Source organism: Pseudorca crassidens, chromosome 16 (assembly GCF_039906515.1).
Source record: "Pseudorca crassidens isolate mPseCra1 chromosome 16, mPseCra1.hap1, whole genome shotgun sequence".
Taxonomy (NCBI): Eukaryota; Metazoa; Chordata; class Mammalia; order Artiodactyla; family Delphinidae; genus Pseudorca; species Pseudorca crassidens.
Window position 1 is genome coordinate 77,940,052 of NC_090311.1, and position 13,028 is coordinate 77,953,079.

The 13,028-nt window shown below is 36.8% G+C and overlaps 1 protein-coding gene across 2 annotated transcripts in view; it reads left to right on the top strand.

Annotated features, from left to right (window-relative positions):
• Window positions 1-244: 244 nt before the first annotated feature.
• HEATR1 (HEAT repeat containing 1) overlaps window positions 245-13,028 on the top strand; it is a 47,791-nt gene continuing 35,007 nt past the window's right edge. The window contains exons 1-12 of one of the 2 annotated variants that reach the window (XM_067711004.1): window positions 245-364; window positions 667-840; window positions 1,398-1,614; window positions 3,455-3,596; window positions 5,113-5,214; window positions 5,656-5,796; window positions 6,586-6,797; window positions 6,953-7,086; window positions 8,323-8,425; window positions 9,327-9,437; window positions 9,835-9,952; window positions 11,044-11,151. In XM_067711004.1, the coding sequence (XP_067567105.1) occupies window positions 699-840; window positions 1,398-1,614; window positions 3,455-3,596; window positions 5,113-5,214; window positions 5,656-5,796; window positions 6,586-6,797; window positions 6,953-7,086; window positions 8,323-8,425; window positions 9,327-9,437; window positions 9,835-9,952; window positions 11,044-11,151 (1,530 nt within the window). In that variant the 5' untranslated portion in view covers window positions 245-364; window positions 667-698. The other variant, XM_067711005.1, reaches the window with a different exon arrangement.

The window sequence follows — 13,028 nt, forward strand, 5'->3', positions numbered from 1 at the left end:
GATACGTATATGTTGAATGAATGATTCCGGCTACAGAACCTTAAAGCACACAAAAGACCCGCCCAGAAACTGAAACTTCCAGCCACAAGCCAAAAACGGACCACTAGCTCCCAGCTGGCGGACCGCAGATCCTGAGCCTGAAGTCCCGCGCGGCGGAGGGGCGGGGCTTCACTGCCTGGGGGCGGAGTCGCCTTTTTTTCATTCCGGCAAGCTTGTACCTCTTCACTTGCCGTAGTGCCTGAAACCGGAAGTTCGCCCGAGGAGTGGTCCACATTTCCGGGCGAGAGCTGGACTTATTGGTACCACGTGGGAGCTGCTGAGAAGATTCGTTGGGCTCTGAGTCCTGCCCGAAGTCGAGCTCCGGGTGAGCAGGAGCTGTGGGTCGGAGTGGTATACAGGGGAACGTAAGGTGCCCGCGGGTTTTCGAGTCTCCGCGGAGTCGGGGTTGAGAAACGTTCGGCGCGGCCCCCGGGGCTGTAATTAGCTGTTAACGCTGTTGCTTTAGTGTTTGCACCTCCGGCGTCCGCGAGTCCCTGGGCAGCAGGTGATGTGCCCGCGACCGCGTTGAGTACGGAGGAAAGTTGCTTGTACGTGAGACATTTGCTGCTTACTGTTAAGCCACCTTCTTAATTTTGTAGAGGCTTCTCACGGGGTTATGTTTCTTAGCCTGTGTGTTTAGAAATCCGCTGGCCTGAAAGATGACGTCCTTAGCTCAGCAGCTCCAACGACTCGCCCTCCCTCAAAGTGATCCCAGCCTCTTATCTAGAGATGAAGTTGCCTCTTTGTTGTTTGACCCCAAGGAAGCGGCCACCATCGACAGGGACACCGCCTTTGCCATTGGTGAGCTACCCTTTAACTTAGGAAAGCTCTGGGAAGCGTGTGTTTCCAGGATGTTGGTGTATTTTCTTGTTTTCTTTTCTGACCCGGTTTCTAACTTGCTAACCTCATTTACGTTGTTAAGGGGAAAGAGAATAACAAAAAGCCATGCGCTAGATACGTGAAATGTATATAGGCAGCGGCATCTGAATGTCACAGGTGATAAACAAGGTTGGGGGGTCGTCTAAGCTGTAGAAAGGAGGAACAGTCAAAAGGGGCGGGAGGCTGTGGCTGGAGGGTTGGGGAGGAGCCTTCCTAGGACTGGCCTAATTATTGTATTGAAATTGTATTGTATTGAAAAAAGAAAAAAGGCCCCCTGCCAGAAGGTACTTTCTGTTCTCCTAGTTGGTGAGATGAAATTTATTCTCTATGTTGGAAACTAGAAATCTATGTTTGGGACTGTATTACAGATTATATATGCTAAAAGAATTCAGAGAGTTTTAGGCGAAAATAACACTGTAAAAGAGGGGTGAGATGAGTTTGCTCACAAAGAATTGTTAAATAAAGTGGCCTTTTCCTAGGATGCACTGGCCTGGAAGAGCTGCTTGGTATCGATCCTTCCTTTGAGCGTTTTGAAGCACCGTTGTTCAGCCAGCTAGCAAAAACCTTGGAGCGGAGCGTTCAGACCAAGGCAGTGAACAAACAGCTGGATGAAAACATTTCATTATTTCTTATCCACCTATCTCCTTACTTCCTGCTGAAGCCGGCACAGAAGTGTCTGGAGTGGTTGATCCACAGGTAGCAAATGGAATTACGGAAATAATTATGGGCTAATAACATTGATTTTTTTAAATTTAAAGTTTAAAGTTGAAAAATCAGGTGTATTGAGATTAACACAATTTGTATTGGGTGAGGTAAGCATGCCCTTCTACTGTTGAACTCATTTCTGTTGATACTAAGAAGTAGAACTACTGAAGATCTTGAGTAAATAGCCTCATTAGTTCTGAGGGGCTTGTGTCAGTTTGCCGTTACAAATCGTTACTGCATGTTTGGGGCAAAGAGTGTTATTAAACTTCTTGCCAAAATAACAACAAAAAAAAAGGTTTGGGAAGAGGGTAAGAGTATTCTCTAAAATACCATAACTTAAGAAAAACAATAATAGCTAATATGTATTGAACATTTGTACACCAGGCCTTCTGGTAAGCACTTTGTGTGCATTATCTCAGCGCTCACGACATTCCTGTGGGGAGATGCTTCTCTTATCCCCATTTTACAGTTGAAAAGACAGGTGTAGCAGAGTTAAGTTGGCTGAGTCACATGACTGGTAAGCAGAGATGCAAATTTTGTTTCCAAGGTCTGATCTTTACTTTGGAAATTGTCTCAGTAAGTTTATTCAGTTTATTTTCTCATTTATTTGTATTACATTCGTATTACATCATAGTTGACACATTTTAATTTTTTCTCCTATGTATGTTTTAAAAGTAGAAAGGCTTCCACTTCATTAATTAGAGGCATGGGGGTAAGGGAAGCCAGTGAATCATTGAGAAAACATAAGTGTAACCTGGGTCTTCTCATTATCGTATCATTAGATTCATCAGACAAAAAAAAAGAATCAAACCTGTACTATTTCCCTCTGTCTTCTAGCATTTAATTTACCGCAAATAGATCGTTACTGTAAGGAGTACTTTTTGCGTTTGGTTTTGCATTTATTAATTCAGGTAACTTATTTATTTAGCAAACAGTAAGTTCAATACAAGGATGAATAGGCTGCCCTTTCTTACTATTTTGAAAGAAATGCCACTATAAGGGTGTATACAAAGTTTGGGGCATGTGGTGCTGCCTGAAGTAGTAGAGGAAAGCTTCATGGAGAAAGTGATGTCTTGGCTAGTACTAAAGCCATATTATAGAACTAATAAAAGGCAAGGGGTGTGGTGCTGTAAGAAAGGTACAGGTGAAAGGATAGGAGAGTTTAGACAGATGTAAGAGGGATCACCAGGCTGGGAGAATTAAGAAAAGCATCTTGAAAAAGAATGCATTTGAGCTAGATCTTAAAGACTAGACAGGATGTAATGGATCTGACAGAGTTAATAAATCTGTTTTACGTTATTAGGGTGGCGTGACCAATACCAAGTTTTGTAAAGTTCATGTACAAATTAAATATGGTTGTAATTTGATCTTTTTGTTTTATTCAGAGAAGATAATATGATTTTCTTTATAATTAGTCTTCTGGTTTTAGGATTATGATAGTTAGGTGAGGTGAGGAAACTAAGCTGTGGAAGGTGAACTTTGGAGCATGGAGAGAAGCTGAGTGTTGCTGCCTACTTGACCAGTTCGGTTTTCTGTTGGTTTGACTGCAATGATCCCAAAGTCACGTTAATGTAATAATGGATTTGAAAAAAAGTTGAGAGACAGTGAATGGATGTCAATTTTGATAGTGAATATTTTAAAATGCTACTGCATGAGAATTGGCAAACCCTGTTGAGTACTTTCATGCCTATGCTTTAAGCGAGCTGTACCTTGCTTATAGTTGTATGGTTGCTTTAAGTGGGTTTAGCTCATTGATACACCGTTTGGACATGTAAGGACATCACGCTTGTAAGTTTTGTGTCAGTTAGAAGTGTTTGCTTTTTTCCCCCAGGTTCCACATCCATCTTTATAATCAGGATAGCCTCATTGCCTGTGTTCTCCCATACCACGAGACAAGAATATTTGTGCGGGTTATACAGCTTCTAAAAATTAATAATTCAAAGCACAAGTGGTTCTGGTTATTGCCAATTAAGGTATGATTGTTGAATGACATGTATCTATAATCATTGCAAACCTTCATTAAAGGTATAATTTGGAAAAAATTAAGTTTTTGGTGCTCCTGAGAGTAGACCAAGTATTACCTCCATCACTTGTATTTCCTAACTTCCAGTTGAAACTGTTATGAATAATAGCTGGCTTTCATTTAGTACCTGATATCAGGATAGGCAATTTGTATTATCTTGGATTCTCACAAAATTCTGTTTTTACAGATGAGGACAGGTTCAGAGAATTAAGTTACTTGCCAAAGTTCATGTAACTCTAAAGTGGCAGAGTTGGGATTTGAATCCAGATCTGATTATAAAGCTTGTCTTTCCACTATACCGTGCTGTCTGGCATTTTAAATTTTGGAACTGAGAAGCTTAAAACAAGTTAGAGGTGAAGAAATGCATAAAATACTTACAAAAATTAAAGGGGTAAGGATAACTTGAAGGACTTTGGAAATTATTAAAGTTGTGAAGAAGATGCTAGAAAATTAATTTATAGATGAATAATAGGATGGTTGTCTTACAGGATAGCTCTGGCTGAGATCAGATAGCATGATTTTGTAGTAAAACAACTGACTTGCCATTATCACTTTGTTTGCATCTATAGTAGAGGAAAGTAGATGTATGTTGTTAGCAAGAGTTTTACTGAATGTTGAGCACGGCGATTCAGGCCAGCAGGAGGGCAAATGGGGATGAAAGTAGGTTAATAGGCTGGGCCTGTGGAATGAGTTAACTTGATGGGTGATGACAGGAGGTCCATGGTCAGAATTAGTAAAAAGAAAGGGAATGGGAATTTTTAATTAGAAGAAAAATTTAAGTGTTTGAATGTAAAGCACTTGAACTTAAAGAATGTTCAAGAAGAGAAGGCCAACCTAAAATAAAGCTTCTTAATCCAACTACTCGACGTTCACTCTGCTAATAACATCAAAATTATTTTTCCCCTAGTCTACACACAGACCCTGCTGTTCTCTAGGCACACTTGTTTCAGGTATCCAAACCCCCCTTACCTATTAAAGTTCACTTCAAATTATTTTTTCATTGATTTATTCAAAATTTATTGAGCACTAATACATGCCATGCACAGTGCTAGGCAGTGGGAAGAGCAGTATAAGTTGACCGTGCTCCTCTCTGTTTCTATTACTAGTGTTATTGTGAAGCAGTGACAGAACCATAGCACATTGGCTCAAAAACCAAATTTAACCAGTAGAGTTACTAAGAATCTAGAGAATCCAGTTTAGATAAATACATATCAAAATGCAACACGTGATAAGTAAGCGTTTTTCACTGAGTACATCCACACTCATTGCTTGGCCTTCTCTTGAATTTCTAAAGTTTGCACAATTTTATGTGTTAATTTCATCTTTACCAACAGCGATAAGGAAAGACTATATTTCGTATTTATGAACTGCAGCAGTTTGAAGCTGTTACTTTGGTAGGTACTTTAAAAATAATGATGAGTTGATGAATGTCTTAAGTAATAGCTGGTCCTTTCTGTCTGTAATAGCAATCTGGAGTGCCCTTAGCTAAGGGAACTTTGGTTACCCACTGCTACAAAGATCTCGGATTCATGGATTTCATTTGTAGTCTGGTGACAAAATCCGTGAAGGTGAGTAGTAAATTGTTTCATGAATATATAATTCCATTAGCAGGTTGCTTCCTCTTCATACAGAAAACAAATGAAGACCTTCTCTAAAATGGTGGGACTTTGAAGAAGTGCCCTTTTTTTAAAGGATCTGCTGTTTTGGAGCATGAGCAGTGGTCAGTCTTTCATCAGCAAAGCTGTTTTTCTACAAAAATAAATTATTCTCTTCCTGGCCAGATTCTATTTACAGTGACTGTTTAAACAAAGACACAGTCTAAAAATGTCAGGAAGGTTGTTCATTCTTGGCATATTTCATTGAACTGTTAGATGTGTTTATGTAATGTTACATATGGTAAAATTAAAGTGTCAGCCTGAAGTAGTTGAGGAGAGCTGTAAATATTTTTATACTTTCATCTGATTGGCCTTTCACTCTTAAAACTGTGTGTGGTTTGTGGTTTTTTCCAGGTTTTTGCTGAGTATCCTGGGAGCTCAGCTCAGTTGAGGGTGCTCTTAACTTTCTATGCTTCTACCATCGTGTCTGCTCTGGTGACCGCCGAGGACTTATCCGACAATATAGTCGCCAAGCTGTTCCCATATGTTCAAAAGGTTGGCCCTGCTCATGTGTAAAGTAGATTTTTTTGTACCTGAAGGAATTTTCTTGCTTTTGAAAATTTCACGTAGACATCAGTGTTTTCACATTGACAATTTATTTCAGGTGGTTAATGAGATTTAATTTATAGGTAAAAAATATGACTTCTTAAAAACTTACCAGAGTGGGATCTTAGGGCTCCTTAGGGATGAATGTTGGCTGTTTGGCCCTGCCATCTTCTCCCAGATCTGTTTTCTTAGTAGTCATGTTACCTCAGCGGAAAGAGAACGGATTAGAAAATCTCTTCAGGGCAGAGGCTCTCTTACCATTCCGTTTGCATTGACTTCTGCTTCTCAGTGTTTCTTCTCCCCAAGTACCTCATTGCGTCCCACCGTCCCAGATTCCCGATGGAGGAACTGCTTTGCTTCCCACCAGTGTCCCAGAATTATTGTCTTTAATTAGGCACTGTTTTGTTCCTGATTGAAGTCTCCCTTACACAGGTGGATGTTTTCATATAAAAGAAGACTCCTTGGCTCCTCTTAGGATGTGTTGTGGAGGTTTGAGTTGGGAGACCTTCTGAGATCCCTTCTGTCATTCAAGAGACTTGTCTCATTTCCATGTCCCCTCAGGAAAAGGGGCCAACATCTTGATTTTTCACTTCCGAGGAGCGTTGACTCTCAGTGTGTGTTAGGTTGTATTAATCTCTAATTTATGACGTTTCCAATTTGTCAAAGTAAAGTAACATTTTAAGTAGGATACAATAACACAGTTTGTCATTTTTCCCTTATATTTTAAAATATATTTAGGGATTGAAATCATCTTTACCAGATTACAGAGCGGCAACATACATGATAATATGTCAGATTTCGGTGAAAGTGACCATGGAAGATACCTTCGTCAATTCCTTGGCTTCACAGATCATCAAAACACTGACCAGAATTCCCTCTCTGATCAAGGATGGATTGGGGTGCTTGATAGTGCTCCTGCAGAGACAGAAGCCAGAGAGCCTGGGGAAAAAGTACGTATAATTGAATTGGCAATGATAATAATTACAAGTGAATGGAGTTATTTTGAATAGTTTTTTTTCATAAGATAAATTTTACACTATTTTTAAAAATTGCCATTCATTGTCTAACTTGTGAAGTCAACATCTTATGTCTTGCTTCTTCAAAGGCCATTTCCTCACTTATGTACTGTTCCTGATCTTATTACACTACTTCACGGGATTTCTGAAACATATGACATCAGTCCTCTTCTGCGTTACATGCTTCCCCATCTGGTTGTCTCCATTGTTAATCATGTTACAGGTATGTGGTTTTACACGTTGTGTCCAGAAACTTCCTTTCTCAGATGCGATTCTCTTAAAATAGGAACCATATCCTTGTTAATATCTTTAAGATATTTAGAGTTTCTGCTAATTTTTTTTGTGTAATGTATCTATTTTTATGAATAGAGAAATGTTTGAGGTGGGGAGCAGGTTTAAAGGAAATCCTTGTTAAATGAGTAATATGCTCAGTTTTTTTTTTTTTAATATGTGTTCTCACACAGTCTCTACATGAAAAAGACTGGAATTATTTTAAAACAGAACACTACTCAGTACAACTTTCCCTTCTCGTTTAGGTATTTAATGAACTTTAGTGATTCATTTACAATAAATATCCAGTTGCCAAAACAGTTTTTCTCCCTTGAGTCATTGAAAATACAAGATCAAGAAAATCTCATGCATGAAAAATTCAAATTTTAAAAAAGCTCGAAAGTTAATTAGAAGGTGATTATTTGCATTATACGTGTTTCACCCTTCAATAAATATAGAAAGACAAGGAAGAAATACTTGGTCCTGTTGCTACTGGACTAAGAAAGACTACTAAGAAAGTCATTTCTAAAGTTATATCCATTTATTGGAAAATAAGATTTGCTTAACTCCATCTCAGTTTAAACGTGAGTTTCAGAAACATGACTAGCACGAATGAAAGTGTACTTTTCCTGTTCTGATGGTGATGAGTAATGAAGCCAGGGCTCACGTTCATTCATAAATGTGGAATGGAAGATGACAGCTCTTGGTTCGGTAAGGAGGCTTTGAGATGAAGTTTAGCCTGTATTCAGGATAGTTTATTGAGATGTAGATTCAGATCCCAACTTCACCGCTTGTAGTGTGGCCTGGGGAAAGACTATATTCTTTGGACTTCCGTTTCATTCACGAGAGAGGCAAGATAGTACTTGTTTTTTATATTTTTATTTATTTATTTTTACATCTTTATTGGAGTATAATTGCTTTACGATGGATAGTACTTGTTTTTAAAAAATGTAGAGAATTTCAGGTAAAGGATAAGTGAGGGTAATGTATACAAAAGTGGTTTGAAAAGATATAAATGACTAAACAGGTGAAGTACACTTTTGAAAATAGGTAAAAAGCTGGATGTCGTTATATATATATGTTTTAAAGTTATTCCTGTAGAAAGATTTTCTGCTGTAAAAAAACTTAATAGCATACACATGTGGGAAAAGTTTTCCCCAATCAGTTTTAATTTGTTGTATATGCTTAGGGGAAGAAACTGAAGAGATGGATGGTCAAATCTATAGGAGACTCTTAGAAGCCATACTTACAAATATATACCTGAAGAACAACTTAGACCATTTGTTGGCTAGGTAAGCTGTTACTTTTGACATGCTTTTGATTTGTATTTTTGTGGCTTAGTATACTTTTGAGGGTTGGCTAACAGTTTTCCAGTATCCCTTTATAATGTATTTCTTGCTTTGTCCATGCCATTTCATCTAATTATAAGTACTTAGTCCAATGATTGTGGCAACAGAAAATGTAATTTCTCTTGTTTGTCTTTAGTGCTTATATGTGGTCATGGAAAGTTAATAGTAAAACTAAATTTGGGTTATACTACATGTAATTTGTGGTGGTTTAAAATTTCCTAGTACTAAGCGGACCAAAATGCCTGAAACAATACATCACAGTTGGCAATCAGTAAATACCCATTAGAAACTTAATATTGAGGGTTGGCATGAAGTAAAGATAGTTCAGCCTCCTGTTTTCTTTTCTTATTTGAAGGGCAACTCGATGCATTGAAAAGAATGTAGTCATGGTGGTCAGATGTAGGTTTAAATCTTACCGCCTCCGGCTAGTAGAATAGTAAGTTCTGACAGTCAGGCTGCGTGGATCTCGGTTTGCCGTTGGGCAGGTACCTATCTGGTGGGCGTGTCATTTGTGTCTCTTGCTCCCGTAGTTGGCTTGTGAATTCAATGAGGTTAAATATGCAAAGTACTGTTGAGAGCTTGGCTCTGGACTCAGACAGGGGTGGAAAACCTGCTCTACTTTTTATGGCTCAGTAGGGCTCACTGAGTATTGCCTCTTGCTGCTGTTCTTGTTTGACCTCAGGCAAATTATAAGACTTCTTAGTCTGCGTTTTTGTATCTGTAAAGTGAGTCTAATTTCTATCTTGTAGATGTCTGACAGAGAATATTTCTAAAGTACCTAGAAGGTAGTAGGTATTCAATAAATAGTAACTGTCATGTCTGCGTTATTTGTTTTGTTCTGCAGCCTTCTTTTTGAGGAGTATATTTCCTATAGCTCACAGGAAGAAATCGATTCTAATAAAGTATCTTTGCTTAATGAGCAGTTTCTTCCACTTATCAGACTTGTAGAAAGCAGGTGAGTTGTGTGTGTGTTTGTGCCCTTCTTAATGTGTACGTCTTGTTTTATAAAGAGATGATTCACAAGTCACAACTTAATATGGTGAATGAATTGTAAAGATACTGTTCTCCTTTTCAGGAAGGGACAGTTATAGGATTTAAATATATTTGAAATATAAGGGAAAATAGGGGTTGTGTGGGGACTATGGAGAGTATAATTTTTTTTATATAGACTTTCTGTTGTTGAAAGAGTCATAGTAACAAACTTGATCAATATCATTTAGTTTTATATGTTCCATTTGTCAAAAATTTAAGTCTCAATCTCAGTAATTTAAAAAATTACATATATTTTTTATACATATATGGTGTGTGTGGTTAATAACGAATAATGAACTAACTCTTTAATTTCATCCCAGATATCCCAAAACATTAGATGCCGTATTAGAGGAACGCCTAAAGGAAATTACAGACCTAAAAAAACAGGAGCTTTTTCACCAATTTATCTCTCTTTCTGCAAGTGGTGGAAAGTATCAGGTAACTTTTTTCAGGGGAATTATGACACTTACGGGTATTTGTGTGGTTAGTTGAAAAGCTCTGGAAGGAAATTTGCTACTTCACTTTTGTTTGGGAAGTTTCATAGAGAGAGAAGATTTTATACAGTTTGCCTAGTTAGCTGAAGTAAGACTCTGAGGCAGGAATTAAATAATTGGAGAAGGGTACAGTGAGTTTTAGATAACTGTGAACCTGATACTTATTTCTGGAAAAGCGTTTGGAAATTTTGTATATGATGCCCATCAGCAATCACCAAAAGATGGCCTAACATAAGTTTCTAGTGTTCCTTATCTTTCTCCTGTACCCTTATCTTCCCAGTGCAGAACCCACCAGCCACGTGTGGCTTTTTAAGTCATTGATTAGGAAAAGAGAAGTGGATTTTGTTTCATGATTATGTTAGAACTTCAGAAATTTTCTGGTGATTCGCCCTAAGTCTTTATACTAGAAGTTAGACATTTAAGTAGTTCTTATAATTAGCCTTGAAAATAAATGTTAGGAAGAGAAATATGATTGTTTGGGTTTTTCTCTTCCATAATTAGACTTTCGTCTTTCATGGTATTTCATTTCCAAAACCATATGTTGATAGACTTCCTTCGTAGTCTAATTATCAATACATAAATAAAGTAGTCACTAATTTGAGTGTCACTGTTACATCATTTAGATGAATTGCATTCTCTTCAGTGATCAATTTTTTTGATTTATATTTTCATTTAGGCGCTAATACAGTGATTTATCTTAGGTGCTTTTCACCTTGGAATCAGATATATGCCGAATACAAAATTACTTCATAGAATTACTTCACTAATTTAAACTTACATGTAGACACAAGTATACATGAAATCGCAACATTCACAAAACAAATTTTTATCTGCTGTTACTCATACTATGTTCTGGAGACAAAGATTTTTGCTTTACTTTTTACTTTCAGTTTGGTGTACTTTTTGGTTTCTGAAATTAGATGGTTGTTACTGAATAAGTTGGGCAGCTCGGGGTGGTTTTCTCTGGTTCTTCTTGATCATGTGCTGCTCAGATTGAATGGCGAGATCATGTGGTAATTGTGCTGAATCCTGTAGTTTTTAGCAGATTCTGATACCTCCTTGATGCTCAGTCTGAATCATCCACTTGCTCCTGTGAGACTTCTGGCCGTTAATCATCTGAAAAATGTCATGACAACATCAAAGGTTTGTGTCAGATAGCCTTCATTTGTGATGTTTTTACCCTTATGATGAGCAGTGTAATTCTAGAATAAGAAATTGGAGTTACCACCTAGAATCAATACTGTTTAATTATAGAGATAAGCCTAATAAAGAATATGGGCATTCACTGGACAAAGATTTAGGACCATACATGCCAGAAGCCACCATTTTAACCTGTATATGTTTCCACGTTGCAGATGATTAGGTTAGCTTTAGTTGAGAGTTTTTCAACCTGGGATTTATAGATTAATTTACAGAGGGTCATAAATTATCTGAGAATTTTTTAGTTTTGAAATTTGAATTTGATAGTCTTAAGTTTAACATGAGCGTGATAGCGTGATAGCTTTTGGAGCCCTGTTCATGATTTCGGTACCTGCCAGTTGCATTTGGCTTTAAAATTTTGGTGGCTCCTAATAGTAAGTACAGAAGCTGACTTAATTTGTAAATAAAGCCTTTAGAACAAAATGATATTTTACAAAGACTTTGCAGTGATTCAAATAGAGCAGTATTTTCCAAACTTTAGTCATTCAAGCAAATATTTTGCTGTATTAGCTGACCACTGATGTTATTATTTTTTTAAATTTTTCTTTAGTTTCTTTTAAATGGACTCATTTTTTCACATAGCTTTCGTTTTTTTAAATTGAGTTATGGTTGATTTACAATATTATATTTCAAGTGTACAACATAGTAATTCAGTATTTTTATAGATTATATACTTCATACAAAGTAAATACAAAATTTTGACTATATTCCCTGTGCTATGCATTATATCCCTGTAACTTAATTTATACCTAGTAGTTTATACTTCTTTATCCTCTTCGTCTTTTTCATAGCTTTTAAAATCATGCGTTTGAAGTGCTAATTGTATGTACATTTTACTGTAGGTAATACAGTTTGAAATAAGAATGTTCATCTGTTAATATCTAAAATCATCTCATGTACTACCGTTTGCATATTTGGAAAATTTCTAGACTAGATAAAAATGCTACCAGAGTTTAGTTTCTCCATAGCACATAGTAGTATAAACACACTGAACTCTAAACTTGTGTCATGACCATTAAAACCAGATTCATATTACAAGTAGAATTTAATTTCAGCTAATCGTAATTACCATGTTGTTTATTTAATTTTAAATTTTACTGTTTTTTCTTTAGTTTTTTTACTTTTCAATTGGTAATTTTAAAATATTTTTGTTCTCTTATATTTTTAAAGAGTTATACATAATTTTTAAAATGGTAGACGTATTCAAATTTGAAAAATATTGCTTGGCTTGATTCATTTCTGATCTGGTACAAATTATGTTTCTTTCATAGATTGCTGGTAGGTTTGTCTTATTGATTTGTTGGATAATTAAACTCAGTGAATACTGTTCTTTGTTGTAATAGGAAGATTTCAGCGCCTAGAATAAAAAGCGAGATTCCTGGAATCTCTTAATATTCTTGAAGCCATTTTTAGCCTTCCTGCTTTTACTCTTAATCCTGTCCTACCCTGCTTTTACTCTTAAGAGATTCCTGGAATCTCTTAATATTCTTGAAGCCATTCTTAGCCTTCCTGCTTTTACTCTTAATCCTGTCCTACCCTGTCCTCCTCTGGATTTGTTAGTTTTTTCAGTGAAGGGCAGTGTATACATTCAACTTACAGGCTTTAGTATTGTAATTGCAGTTAATGTCTGTCTTTGCATGCTTTGATTTCCTTTTCCCTTCACTGTTAATGTTCTGTTCTGTTCTCAAATTCCAGATTGAGCTATTTGGCTACTTGTTAGCTTTTGAGAAAATTTTGGCATTTGGCATTAAACTTTGACTTCAGTTTTATGAATTTTAGGGATTTTACTTTTTGTCTCCCAATGTTCCGACATAAATTAT